General features: G+C 37.0%; 1 protein-coding gene across 1 annotated transcript; it reads right to left on the bottom strand.

Annotated features, from left to right (window-relative positions):
* Positions 1 to 5709: 5709 nt before the first annotated feature.
* Positions 5710 to 8394, bottom strand: LOC108827187 (protein WVD2-like 7). The gene is given in 9 exon segments (XM_018600544.2): positions 5710 to 6097; positions 6099 to 6152; positions 6280 to 6387; positions 6502 to 6573; positions 6659 to 6755; positions 6846 to 6935; positions 7035 to 7234; positions 7306 to 7956; positions 8139 to 8394. Coding segments are annotated over 9 exon segments (1491 nt in total). The 5' UTR covers positions 8184 to 8394; the 3' UTR covers positions 5710 to 5923.
* Between the last annotated feature and the right edge of the window lie 7188 nt (positions 8395 to 15582).

The raw sequence follows: 15582 nt of genomic DNA, 5'->3' as shown, positions 1-15582 counted from the left end.
TGCTTTTGCATTATTGTTATGTTTAATTACATCATGTTGTTATTGTCGCGATTAGCCTAGTCGCGATGTCTTACATTAGGATAAGTGCAATACAACCAATGTGGAGAACGTCACTTTCGGTTGGTGTGACTTGTAGGTGGATGTTATTGAATGGACAACTGCACTTAATTCACGTTAAGAATTTTCTTTATATTAAAAAACATTATAAAATAACACAAACACTACACTAAAGTTATGATTTAAAAACTACCTCTACTTTTTAAGCAAAAAAAAAGAGCTTAGAACCGTCATATATTTTAAATTAACAACTCTTTTTATAGGTTAAGTAAAAATAACTAAATCATTTGAAACTCCTTTCTAGAATTTTAGTAACTACAATGCAGTATCTTCGAATCTTGATTACTGTGTTTTTTCACCACCCACAAACATGCTTCGGAACTTGCCAAATTATCATCCCTTTTCAACTTTTATGTAAACTAAGAGAGAGATTTGTAGAACTGTTGTGTGTATTGACATCGATGATAGCTCATGTACATATATACTTGTTACAAGATACTCTAACAATATGATCTCTATGATATCACATAATCTTCGCAGTCCTTATCACAATCTTCAGAACTTATCTTCAACCGACTTCACTCTTATCTCTTGACCGTTACGTCGGTTATCTTAACCACCTTAACCATCCTTAACACTCCCCCTCAAGTTGGAGAGTGTAAGTTGCGAACACCCAACTTGCTGAGAAGATAGTGAAACTGTACGCTGCCCAACGCTTTCGTCATTATGTCCGCCAACTGCTCCGTAGTCCTGACATGCCTCGTGACGATGAGTTGATCTTGCACTGCGTCTCGTACACTATGGCAATCAGCTTCTATATGTTTAGTCCTCTCGTGAAAAACTGGGTTCGCAGCTATGTATAAAGCAGATTTGCTGTCACAAAACAAATCCATTGGTGCCTTGTGATGAACTCCCAAGTCTGCAAGTAGACGCTTCAACCACTTCAGTTCTCGCAGTGCTGCAGCCATCGCTCTGTACTCTGCCTCCGCTGATGAGTGCGACACCGTGTCCTGTTTCTTGGTTTTCCAAGACACCGGTGAATCTCCCAAAAGAACAATATACGAAGATAGTGAACGACGACTCAGGGGGCATGATGCCCAGTCGGCATCACAGAATGCTCGAATATGTAAGTCACTGACCGCTTTCAACATGATTCCCTGTCCTGGCGACCCCTTCAGATATCTCAACACACGAACCACTGCATCCCAATGAGACTCCCGTGGCTTATGCATCACTTGTGACAGCACGTGAACAGCATAACTCAACTCAGGGCGCGTTATAGTGAGGTATACAAGCCGCCCAACGTATCTACGAAACCTCACCGGATCCTTGTAGAAAGGACTCTTGTCAGACAGGAGCTTGTGGTTCTGTTCCATAGGCGTTGAAACAGGCTTGCATCCTAGGAGTCCTGCTTCCGACACAATGTCCAGTGCATACTTCCTCTGTGATAGAAACATCCCCTCTGGTCCCCTTGCTATCTCGATGCCCAAGAAATATTTAAGCTTTCCGAGGTCCTTCATTTTGAAACACTTGCTCAGATGCGTCTTGAATTTGGTCACCATCTCAAGATCACTGCCCACAATTACGAGATCATCCACATAGATGAGCACCCGCAAGCTTTTCCCGTGTCTGATGTATGTGAACAACGAGTAGTCGCTGTATGACTGTTTGAACCCGGCTTGCTTAAGTGCAGTTGTGAGCTTCTCGAACCAGCACCTAGGCGATTGTTTCAGTCCATACAAAGACTTCCTAAGCCTGCAAACTTTGTTGGGATCACTTGCCTTGAAGCCTGGAGGCAGCTTCATGTACACTTCTTCTTTCAGATCTCCATGTAGGAATGCATTTTGTACATCCATCTGATGCACCTCCCAATTCCTAGCCACTGCTACCTCCAACAGTGTCCTTACGGTCGTAAGCTTAGCCACCGGCGCGAACGTCTCCTCATAGTCTTCTCCTTCTACTTGCTTATTGCCACACACGACGAGCCTGGATTTTCCGCGTTCTATCGTACCATCTGCATTGAACTTGTATTTATACAGCCACGCACAACTCAACGCCTTCTTTCCTTTTGGCAGGTCAGTGACATCCCATGTGTGCTGATCTTCCAAGGCAACTATCTCTGTTCCCATGACACCGTTCCAGAATGGATCTCTCACCGCCTCTTTGTAGCTGCGTGGAGGTCGAGCTGCAGTGATCGCTGCCAAGAATGCCTGATGTTTCTCGGAGAAAACCGCGTCAGTAACATAATCAGAGATGGGATATGAGGATGTTTTACCTGAACACGAATTAGATGACGCTGATGGAGCCGGCGAAGTGGCGTGGTTGCTATGTTTATCGGGAAGACATCTCGCATTATATGTGACATAGTCCCGAAGCTTCACTGAAGGCTGTGAATTGCGATGTCCTCTACCAAGAGCCGGTTCTGTATCCTGCACCACCTCTGTTTCATTCTCAGTCAAGCCACTCGGTTCCACAGTCTCTGCAGCGATACATCCTGTTTCCACTGTGTCAGCAACCTTCTCCACTTGCGCTGTTTCTGCACCTAGATCGTCAGCACCTGTTGGTTTACTAACTTCAGTGCTCTGTTTTGACTCGAGAGAGTTCATGATGATGACTTCTTCATCACTCCCCCTCGTCTCAGGCATTATCTCCAATGTCTCTGTTCCTGGAACCAGCTCGACCCCAATCTTAGGTGTGATCTTCTCCTTGTCTTGATATGGAAATATTGACTCGCTAAACTCCACATCTCGTGACGTAAAGATTTTATGTGTCTCCAAATCGTACACCTTCCATCCTCTTTTCCCGAAGGGATATCCAACGAAGACGCATCTCCGACTCCGTGGTTTGAACTTGTCTCTGTCCCTTCTCATGTTGTGCGCAAAGCACAGACATCCAAATGTCTTCATGTCTGTATACGAGGGAGCTTTGCCGTATAGGCACTCATATGGGGTTTTCCCTTGTAACAGACTTGATGGAGTTCTGTTGATGACGTGTGCGGCAGTTAGCACGCTTTCTCCCCAAAACTTCACTGGGAGGTTAGCCTGAAACATGATCGATCTGGAAACGTTGAGTATGTGACGATGCTTCCTCTCTACTCTTCCGTTCTGTTGAGGAGTCGCAACGCACGATGTCTGATGTAATATCCCATTCTCAGCGAAGTACCTTGACAGACACGTGAACTCTGTTCCGTTATCGCTTCTTACACTTTTGACTGGCTTGCCAAACTGTCGCTCGACTAGACGACAGAAGTTAGGAAGTACTGTCTTTACTTCTGACTTCTCAAGGAGCAGATGGATCCATACAGCTCGGGAGAAGTCGTCTACAATGGTAAGAAAATAGACAGCCCCACACGAGGACTTTGTTCGGTAAGGGCCCCATAAATCAACATGAATCAATTCAAACGCAACTGAAGCTTTATTAAGACTCTCAGAGAATACTCCTCGAGTTTGTTTAGATTGAAAACAGATTTCACAACCACCAAATTTATCAGAACTTTCAAGAACACCAGACACAAAAGGTAAAAAAGCCAAAACACCAAATGAGGGATGTCCCAATCTGCGATGCCACAAAGTCTTGTCTTCTGCAGCCTTAACTCTGAGACCTCTCGCCATTGTCACATCCCGATAAACATAGATACCATCCCGTCCTTCACCTGCTCCAATCAGGGTCCTCGTAAAACGGTCCTGCAAAATGCATAAGGTATCAGTAAACAAAGCTAGGCATTTTGTCTGTTTGAGCAACTTAGCAACTGAAAGCAATGTGCAGTTCAAGTTGGGCACAAACAAGACATTTTCCAAGACAAGTTTATCAGACAGCTTCAACGATCCGGCCTGTGTAGCCTGTACTTGGCTGCCGTCCGCGAAGTGAACTGGACATCCCACCATCATACGTAGGTCAGTAAGAAGACGCACATCTCCCGTCATGTGGTGGGACGCACCAGTGTCAAGTATTACCTCTCCAGTCTGATTCTTACCATTCAACTTCTCAGGTATGGGAGTCGGTCTCTGCTGTTCGAGCAGAGCAGTTAGCGACGCCCACTGCTCATGTGTCAACACCTGAGCTCCTGATCCAGCGGAAGCCGAAGCCTGTGTTGCGTTGGACCTAGCTTGGTTCCTGCCACGACCTCTTCCTCTTCCGCGACCTCCTCGCTCACCGGATTGATTCCTCTCGGTCCACCATTCCGGGAAACCAATGATCTGCCAGCAATCCTTCTTGTCGTGCCCACTTCTTCCACAATGAGAACACGTCCCCACACGACTTCTAGTAACTGCTGATGCTGATCCATTTGACACCAAACTATCAGACTGAGTAAAGTCCGACTTTGCCATGAAGCCGACAGCATCCTGTTTGGGCTCCGTACGCGAAGTCAAGAGTCTTCGTTCCTCTCTTACCACTCTCTGATACACAGAGTTAAGGTCTGGGAGAGGCTCCATGCCGATGATGTTCGTACAAACGTTTCCGAACCTTGCATCATCAAGCCCCATGAGGAACATGTGCACTCTTTCTTCTTCATAGTTCTGAGCAATCTTCTCCGAAGCTCCACATGTGCAGTTGGGAAGGGGCTGAAAACTCAGTATCTCCTCCCACTTCAGTGACAAGCGTCCAAAGTATTCCATGACGCTGGAACCATCCTGCTTGCACGCAGCTAACTCTGCTTTGAGTTGATGCACTCGAACAGAGTTCCCAACCGAGAATCTTCTCCTGAGATCGCTCCACATCTTACAAGCGTCAGCGGTGAAGGTGACAGTCGACCTGATCACGGGGGATATGGATGCTCTAATCCACCCCACAATCATAGAATTGACTGTTCTCCATAGCTCGGCTTCCGTCGGTTTCTCCTTTTCATCTGGCATCAACAAGGTACCATTGATGAATCCGATCTTACGCTTCGCACGAAGCGCGTTCTCCAATTCTGATGCCCACTCGGCATAATTGTCACCATTCAACGACACCGGAGAGATCGAAACACCCGGGTTGTCTGAATGCGACAGGAAGTATGGCGACGTCATGTTCGAGACCGGCACCGCCAGACTCGCATCACCACCGCTACCAGCGACTGCTAAATCTTCTGTTTTCGACATGATAAGTCTTTTTACGTTCTCTTCTCTCTTTTAGATTCAGACGGATCTTCAGATTAGCTCTGATACCATGTAAACTAAGAGAGAGATTTGTAGAACTGTTGTGTGTATTGACATCGATGATAGCTCATGTACATATATACTTGTTACAAGATACTCTAACAATATGATCTCTATGATATCACATAATCTTCGCAGTCCTTATCACAATCTTCAGAACTTATCTTCAACCGACTTCACTCTTATCTCTTGACCGTTACGTCGGTTATCTTAACCACCTTAACCATCCTTAACATTTTACACCTAATTTTTTTTTGTCTTTGTTCAAAGGAACTATTTGTTTTGTAAACTTCAATAGGTCATAGTCCTCAATGGACAATGTTTTTTTTTTTTCTGAATAATGGTCCAAAAAATTTCATAACTAATAAAATTATCTGTACTATGGATATGTATATGGAGGCATAGCATAGACAGCTCAATTTGACATGATCATAATTTATAATAATCTGATAAATTTGTTTTACTAATTTTAAATATTTTTAGCTTAATCAAATTTAAATAATATACTGGTAGATAGAATAACTTGCACCCTTTTAAATATATTTATTTATTATCCATTTACTTAGACAAGATTAATTGTTTTATGTCAGGATTTAAAATATTACTATGCAGAGTTTTCTTATTGGGATAACACGTACTTAGCAGAGTTACAAGTTTAAGCTTAAGAGAATAATAAAAGGATAGGATGATAATAGATGGCAACGGAAGGCGAACTACCACATGTCCTTTTAGTTCCCTCTCTTACCAAGCTTCTGTTTTGTTTCAACGGCCATAAAGTTACCCTTTTGCAAACCCGAATCTTTAGCTTCACTCTGTTTTCTATTACCCACCATTACCTTTACCATTCTACCTTCTTCAAAACCGTGCTTATCACCAACTCTTGAGACCGCCCTGTTAGTACTTGGAGGCTGAGGTCGTGCTTCGTGGTCTTGATGGTGCCACTTTAGATAGCTCGGTCTGAAAACGTTTTAAAGAATGCAAGTTTAAAGTATTGAGTTGATCGCGTAGCTATTTTCTTGGAGTTCTATAATTTTTTTTACACTTGCCGGTCAGACAAAGATTGTAACCGTAGAGACAGACATACCTTGTTACGAGACACCGGTCTAGTACCGGTGTTGTAGAATGAAGGCATTGGTGTTGCCTTGAAGTTGAGGCTTTTTCTGTATTGCTTCATCTCAGCTTCTGCCTTTTGCTGCATCCAAAATGTTGGTCCAAACCAATCAGATTTTTTTTTTTGGGGTTGAGTGTCAAAAGACATGACAAGTCTAAAATTCAAAGAGAGACTTGGAGATGATGATGATGATACCTGTGTCTTCGCTTGAACCTTGTTTGTCTCTGTCTTTTTAGCATGTATTTTCTCCTCCAGTTTCGTATAGAACTAAAACCAAAAGGGAGGTTCCATAAGATTTTTGCTTTAATCAAAGAATAAATGCTAGCTTTCTTGAATAGAAAGAAAAAAAAACCTCCTTTCTCTTCTCAGCTCGTTCGCTACATTTGAAACGGAAACTGGTAGCACAAGTACTCATCTCCAGCTTAGCAGAATAAGAACCAGTCTTGGGTCTGCACGTGACAAAACGGTTAAGATTGTAATTGTTGAAGCCCGATTACCTCAAGAAAACATTAGAGTTGGTCTTAGTATTTTTATTAAACCTGTTTGTGCCAAGAGGAGCTCGAGTCTCTATTTTCTTAGATGTTGAAGGTCGAGATTCAACAGTTTTCTTCGGTCGTAGCTCCTTTTGGCTGGCCACAAAACCAATTAGGTCTTACAAAAATGTACCTCTTGACATCAACATTTAGGTTACAATTTTTTTCTCTATGGAAATAAAAGTAAGAAAATACCTCTTGGCATCAACTTTTGTTTTAGAATTAGCACTTAAAGAGGAACCCTTTGTCCTCCCGGAAGCAGCTTTTGGAGTTGCGTCATGTCTCTTTGTAGACGCTTTAGACACACTCACAGCTTTAGGACTAATAGGTTTTGTATCTGGCAAAGACTTTGGACCACATACATAGGAGGAGGGTCTTTCCGTAACATCAGATGCCTGTAGACCAAGAAACATATTTAAGTTTAGATGTCTGAATGTATTAAATAAACATCAACAAGTAGTCACACATTTTCTTGAACATGTTCAACGAGTCTTGATTCTGTTTCTTGAACTTCAGTGCAATGATCTTTATCCTTATCATCATCATCTCGAACCTCAATCTCTAGTGGCGTCTCTTGTTGTCCAAGATCCTCCTCATAGCTATCTTCTTTAATAGATATGCACTCCACTGGAACGACTTCATCGGTGTCCAAAGAAACATCAAGAGTCACGTGGTCAACACCACCTTCTTCATCAAGCTCGATCACATCATCCGAGTTCACAACAATCTCATCATAGCTCACACAATGATCACTCTCCTCTACATATTCACACTGAATCTTTGGTTGGTCGAGTACGTAGTTACAAGGACTCTCTGATTGACTCGTGTTCTCCGAGAAACTCCCATCAGACCGATAATCCTCGAAGCTTTCAGTTGCATCATCATCTGTTTGACGGACACCCCAAGTCTGAGATTCAATAGAAGACGGAACTCGCATCCCTCTCTTCTTGAAATGAGCTTCGAAGTGAGCTTTCATCTCGGTAACAGAGCCAGGTTTAGAGCACTTGTCAACTTCTTCAAGATACCTATTGTGTGAAAATGACGATCTCTTCTCCCATGATAACCCTTCTTCCTCGAACCTCCCAAACGATATCGATCCAGAGTGTACAGAACTCCCCTGCATCAAGATTCATCAACCAATAAAAAGACCAAACCTAAAGAGCTCATGTTATATTGATACCCTTAAGACCACAACTTCCACGACATAACGTAAAGACCAAACAAGCAAAAACAGTTTGGGTGCTATACAAGTTAAGTAACAAGAAGCATGAAACAGAGTTTAACTGCAGAAGAAGTTACCTGAAAACTAAGGCTAAAGGGTTCTTGAATCTCGCTTCCTGCCATTGTATCTCTTTCTCATTCAATGAAAAATGTTAAACCATTGAAGTAGAGAAGAAGAGGGATCGAGATTGGTAGACGAAAGGGTGAAAGAATCATGTCATGTGCTTTTGTTTTCTTTTTTTTTGTCTTCTTCTTCTCGTTAGATGTTGGATGGTCACGTTCTCCGTTATCACGCCCGTTTATTTCGGGTTTGAGTTAACACGATCAACGGTCCATATGCTTTGTTTTAAAGTGTAAACCGGCGGTTTTCTTCAACTGACGGCAGATTTGATCTAGTTTTTTTCTTTTTCTTTAAGTGGCAGGGTTACGCCACGTGATAAAACTCCACTACATATTTTTTTGCCAAAGTTTTATATTTAAAAATTGTGAGGATCCAGATAAGAATTTTCCTCGAGCCCGTAACGATTTTACGTTGGGAGTTTCAAAGTCTACTAGCTAGGTGTGGTCCACACCGTGTTGAGCAGCATACGATGCATTTCTAGATTGGGCTGATAATTTTAGTGGGCTTGGGCCGTGATTTTAAATAATTAAAAGGCTCACTCAAGATATTGGATCATGTGTATATCGATAAAAGGCCCTAATTTTAGTTTGATATTAATTTCCGAATATTGTTAATACTGGGTCATAAAAAAGAGTTTGACAGAAAAAAAAAAGATTTTTAATACCAAAACATTATGGACCATGTGCAATTTGTACTTTGGGCACATAGCAAAAACCGAGTTTAGTAGCGAATGAACTTCTTTCATTGTTTATGGGTATGAACTACAAAAGTATTACTCTTAGAGTTTTGTATAGAGTCAAACATAAAAGGGTTAAGCGAATGGCAAGGTCTTCTATGGTAGTTTGAATTTTGTTCTTGCGATCTCTTTCATCTGGTAGCTTCTCCTCCATTCGTCCATAGCAAAGTCAACCTACTTAAGAATTCACGGTACACTAGAAAATCTATCGAAAATAGATCAGTACGTTTACTGAAAAAGAAGTGATAGGGAACCAAAGATAATGTGAAGAAAATCAGCCAAAGAACACGAAAACACAACAAGAAGTACACCAAACCAAACTAATGCCGGGATACACTTGTATTTGCCTTTACATTCCTTTGTTTTTTTTTCCTTTTAAACTTTATAGTCAAATCAATTCTATTTAGCATTTCAGTATATACCACAAACAAACTGGGGATGTTACACTAAATTCTCTGTGGTTTAAAACTTTTATTCTATTTCCTTGTGGTAAATGAAAATTAAAAGGAAGACTTGAGTTGTAGTTGGCATGTGCATATTGAGGGAATGTGAGTGGTCCCCAGACGCAAAGCTTCCTTTGTCTTGAGACTCCGACCGGTGTCCGTGGTTCGGCCGACACCCACCTTCACCTGTCCTTCTCACTCTCAATCTGTTCACGTTTCTTTTTCTCTTTTTGCCTTTTTAATAAATTATATATTTGGAATTCAATTATTAGTTATGTGATGGTATGCCACGAGAATGCAGCCACGCACACGAGGACACCACCATATCCTCTCAGAGCTTTCCCAATCATAAACTTCTTTTCGTTTCTTGTGTACCTTATTCGCGTAAAAACACTTGTCCAAAGTAGAAACGGATAGTTACTCAGAATCTATATGAAGATTTGGTTGAACAAAATGAAATATGCTGTTGTAAGATTAACCCTTATATAATATATCTCTCAACCATATACCATGACAACCAGATGATTTTAATGTTTTTAGCTCTTTATGATTTTGAATTTTTTTTTTTTTTGTAACGGGATTTTGAATTTTATTATATATCTTTGTTCCAGTTACGTGCCAATTTTTTAGTGCTGGATTCGGGGGTCAACCCGCTCCGACCCGCCTTGCAAACCCGCAGACCAAATCGTTTCTTTAATTCAAAAGTTCGATCTGCATAACCTGCAAATGAAAAATTATATACCCGCATCCGCCCGCCAAAATCCGTGGGTAAACCGCATGACCCATAGATAATAATAATTATATATTAATTATTTTTACAAAACTAATATTAAAATAATGTATTTATAGTTAAAATTATAAAAAATATTTTATATATTTTAGCGAAAATAATTATTATTTTTTAAAAAATCACTTTTTAAAAAAATTTGCGGGTTAGCGGATACCCACGACTCATATTCGGCTGACCCACACCCATCCCGCTTAAACTAATCTCAATTCGCACCCGCAATTCAAAACTTCTAAATAGATCAATTAGCACCCGCTCGCGGCGGATCAAACGGAGCGGGACCTGTGGGCTTTGATTAAAATTTACAGCTCTACAATTTTTGACCCATCATATATATGTATATCATATTCTGACAATAAATAATATGCACATTTGTTCTACAAAGAAATTTCACATTTATGGTAAGGGGGTTGGGATGGTTTGTTTCAAAAGTGTAGGGACAGAGAGACTATCTGGCTCTAGATTCGCAAATGCTGAACCACATATTTTCTTTCTTCTTCTTCGACAGGTATAATGTGACCCGATCCATTGACTTCAACATAACTGGGACAACTAAGTCACAGTTGTTCTTTTCCTTCTTCCATTGGATCCATTCTCTTGTTGCTTCAATTCAGTGTCATTGCATTCAATTATATAATACAAAGGCTCTCTTATCTATTGCACGTCCATTTTCACTCTAGTTTCATTAATCATCTTCAACGGTTTGTTCATTCAACGAACGGATCGTGCATTTGTGTTTCACGTCCCTACCTCAACACTTTGTCCATCGTGTTGTAGGCCGGACGTTCCGGTTTATGTCAAGACCCTTGACATGGCTTGATTTGATCAAATCACTGAAACCAATGAGAAAAATCCAAAGGAGATAAACGTAACAGAAGGTGCCAATGAGAGGAATTTGTAGCACATGAGAGGAGTGGGCATAGTTAATTATAGCATAGAGACAGCCCGCACGAGTAGAAGAGAAAGCAAACAAGAAAGAAATATACCCTAATTTTAAAAGGGATTTATTCTAACTATATACCCTAAATCCTAAAACATCAAATATAAACAACCCTAAATCCTAAACTTTTAAATCTAAACCGTTCACTAAAAGTGGTGGTAAAAATGGTTAGTGTAAACATAAAAAGTGATACTATGAAAATGATATTTTAGACAATTTCCCAATTTTCTAAGATATTTTTATAATATTTTGTAATAGATTTTTTTTTTAGCTTCTGGGTCGATTATTATCGATTAATTATGCTATTACAATGATGAAAATATTATAAAGACGATTTTACAGCCGACAATTTTACCACCCTGTGAGAATACATGCCTGACTGCACCACTTTGAGCCGTCCTATGAGATCAATGTTCGATGGTACGCTATTCACCAAGCTGAAAATCTCCTGTAACCTGTTTCTCCATAAATTTGATATTTTCTGAGGTTTGAACTCTAGACCTCTGAGTGGAAAAACAATTGAACCCTTAGTCAAATCATTGGATGAAAGGAACTTCCAATTTTGTAATAGTTTGGAGTCATAATTTTTAAATGATATGCACAAATTTGGTAAGATAAAGTAACCACGAGATTGTTTTTTCTTTTACAGACTTATCCTCTTAGACATTCTCTCAAATTTCTATTTTTGTAATGGTGAATAGTAGAGTAATAGTATCGGAAACTCTTTTTGGGTGCACTGGTATCGGAAACTATTGGCGTGTTTTATATAGACGATCTTTCGAAACTTGCTCCGATAAACCGACCTTAATTGGTTCGTGTATATCTTTTGCTCGACATTTCTTTCCACGTCAATTTATATGTAGTTCTTATTTCTTAAAGACTTAAACTAACGTCATATGCTGGTATTTCTATCGAGTCATTTTTAGGTTCATTCCCTACGGTGTATTTGTAGGCTCACCAACTAATAAAAATTTGGTTTTCTATATTCAATAGTATTTTTTTCAAAAAGAAAACAAAATATTATTAAGTTTTATTATGTTTTTAAAATAAAATAAATAAATAAAAAATAATAGTAATTGTAAACAAAAAAATTAAAATACCATCAACAAAAAACTAAACCCTAAATCCTAAACCGTAAATCTTTGCTAAATCTTAAACCCTTTGATAAATCCTAAATTTTTTCGATTTAAAAAATATATTTTAACACAGTCAACAAAACACTAAACCTTAAATATTAAACCCTAAACCCTTGCACAAATCATAATATAAATCCTAATTTTAAAAATATAATATAACTTGATAATATTATGTTTCTTTTTTTTAAAGTACTAAATATGAAATAATAAAATCATACTAGATTTTGACCCGCGCTTTCAAAGCGCGGGATTTTTCAATTTGAAATCTAATTTATTTATTATAAATAACCTATATATATTAATATAAGTTTATACTTTATACTTCCTTATACTTATAAATTAACTATTATTTTGGTTCTTTATTTGAATAAATGTTAAATTTATTCATCGAAAAAATATTTTTATAATATATACATGTGTATGCTAAATAAATAATTCTAGATTACATTTGAGACCAGTGAAACAAAGATTGAAAGATTAATATGTTGCTGTATCACTGACTGGATCCAAGCCACACTCCCATGTATTTTTCATGTTGGTTTCCCTTAATACATCTTATGGCAGAGATTTTGTTTCTGATTTGTTTATCCAACAAACTGCGCATACCTGACCAAAGCATTGGGTAGTCTCCCAGACATATGGTATTTCTCTCATGCCAAATAGCATAGACTGCAACTTGAAAAATATAGCGAGCAAGAAATAGAAATGCTTTGTCTCGAATGTCGTCTGATAACATGTGTAGAATTTGAGGCCATTGAATATTTGTCTTTTTAATTGTGTAATAAATTATTTTAACTATGTTTGAGCTTGGATAATTAATTTTTAATTATTGTAATTCAATTTAGATTATTCAATTAAATGAGATGACCTATGTTTGTTTACCACTTTTCAATTGATGGTAACAATAGTTTTTTTTTGTAAGTATTTTATATATTAATATGCGCATGTTATCATTTACCTAGATTTATCATCATTTAGTTTAAATTATCATCATTTAGTTTAAATTCAATATTTTGTTACTATTTTTGATGCTTATAACAATTTTTTTTAAAGGTTTGAAAAAGAAGTTCGATTTTTTGTTTCTTTTTGTGAACAAATGTTTTAGAATGATATATTGTTACAATATTATAATTTTTAATCTGAAAGATAATATTTATAAAATTAGATTCATCTCATTTATGACTCACTAAAGAATAATCATCAATGATGTATGACTTATTATTAACATGATTTTTTTTTGTCGATTTAAATAGGTATGTATTTGATGATTACTATGTGTACAATTTATATACTCATTGGAATATAATCACCTTTTAAAAAAAAAAGATGATCAATGATTTAAATAATATTATTAATTATTGTAGGAAAAAACATGAATTAGGATGTCGATCCCTTAAATATTTTTTCATCTAATTATATATTTAATAAGCTATGAGTACTTCAAGTAATATATATATTAATCAACGATTTCACCAAAAAGAAAATATTAAGCAACGAATAATTTGTATTCTGATTGAATAGGAGATATAATTAGAGTGTTTGACTTTTTTTGCTTTTGGAATATTCCTTAAATACATGAGAGAATATAGTATATATGGTAAATATCTAAATTTCTAAATGGTACAATACGTGTGTTTAATTTTTGGTCGAAATTATTTTTTTAAAAATTTAAATAAGGAAATGGCATAGCATGTAAATAGTTCTAAAAATTAAGGGCAGAATCCTAGTAGGAATTCTGCTTTAATAGTATAGATTGGTCGGTGAACCTACAAGTTCATCATAAGGATAAACCCAAAAATTTCTCATTTTTATTGTCTTAGTCATTCCACATATGTAACTATATATATATATATATATATCTGAATGTTACCATATTGGACTAATTGTGATACGTGAGATTTTTGACTATGTATGCATTTTATATACATATTTATATTTTAGAAGTATATTCAAATACTATTCTAAGAAAAAGAATTATATTCAAATACATTTTATTTAGCAGTTAGCCTATCCGATTCTTTTTGTTCATTTGGATTGAGATGATCAAATTTAATACCATTTTCTCTAAGTAAGTTGATTTTTCTGAATTTGGGTACTCCTAAAGTCGTTTGAAATTTTTCTTATATTCTAGTGTCATTTGGCTTATAGTCCACAAACTACACACATATATACATGTATGTACCTAGCTCTCCCTAAAATAATAATAAAAAAAAAGTTTGTTACATTTTATGGGAGGTTCAGTTAATCATGCACTGTTTAGGTTTTTCTTGTTCCGACAATAACAAACCACTATTATATTATTTAAAAATAGTTTGAATAACTGAGAATAACCAAAATAACAAACTTTTTAGAAAAATCTCGGAGTCCTAATCCTAGATAAAGATGAATCGTTCGTAGTAGTTATGGTACTAATCAGGGCCGTCTAACAGTACGTGCAAGTGGAACGGTCGAACAGGGTCCGAAGAATTTGTTTAAAAAAGAAATAAGAATTTTAAATACAAATATATAAATTATGATATAAAACTTTAAACTTTTAGATATACTATTAAATTTAAAGCTTATATTTTCAAAAATTATGTCAAATGTATATAAAATAAATATATATAAACTTTTAAAACTACTCTATTACATTATTAAATATACCAATAATATTTTTTGAAGAGGATCCAAAAATAATTTGAGACGGCTCTGGTACTAATCTATTATTACTATCATCGAGACGAGCTCCTTCCATCCAGTCCAAAATACATGACGAAAAAGCCGATAACTGTTTCTGGTTCCGGAGCGAATTTTCGATGATAACAAGAAATACTGTAAGCTAAAAATAAAGAGAGAATGTTGATCAAAAAAAATAAAAAATAAAGAGAGAATATTATTACTATAATTTATTGGAATAGAGGTGCACGGAGCCCATTAGACTCTTGTGCAACGCATGTTGGTCCAATTAGACTTTTAAAATGTAGACACTGCTAATCTTGATAATCAATTTAATAATAAACTAGATTTTGACCCGCCCTTTTCAAGGGCGTAACAATTCTATTCATTTTTTTTCAAAAATGATATAGATTTGTATTTATGTTTTGATTTTATCTGTAATTGACAATATATAATAAACACGATACATATCTTCGTAATAATGATTTGAGATTGGATCATTTGATTTGCTCTTTTTCATGACAAAGGGTAGCGATGATTTGCGCGTGGATATGTTTTCTAATTATTAAAGATATTTAGTGGTGTATAATATAGGTATATAATATTTTAAATGTAATTTAGATGTATACAATACATGTTCGTACATATATTTAACTGTGATGGGGTTATAAGTATGATGTACATCGATTTTTTTATTATGCAAA

Source organism: Raphanus sativus, chromosome 9 (assembly GCF_000801105.2).
Source record: "Raphanus sativus cultivar WK10039 chromosome 9, ASM80110v3, whole genome shotgun sequence".
In the NCBI taxonomy this organism is placed as follows: Eukaryota; Viridiplantae; Streptophyta; class Magnoliopsida; order Brassicales; family Brassicaceae; genus Raphanus; species Raphanus sativus.
This window is presented reverse-complemented; position numbering and strand designations above follow the sequence as displayed.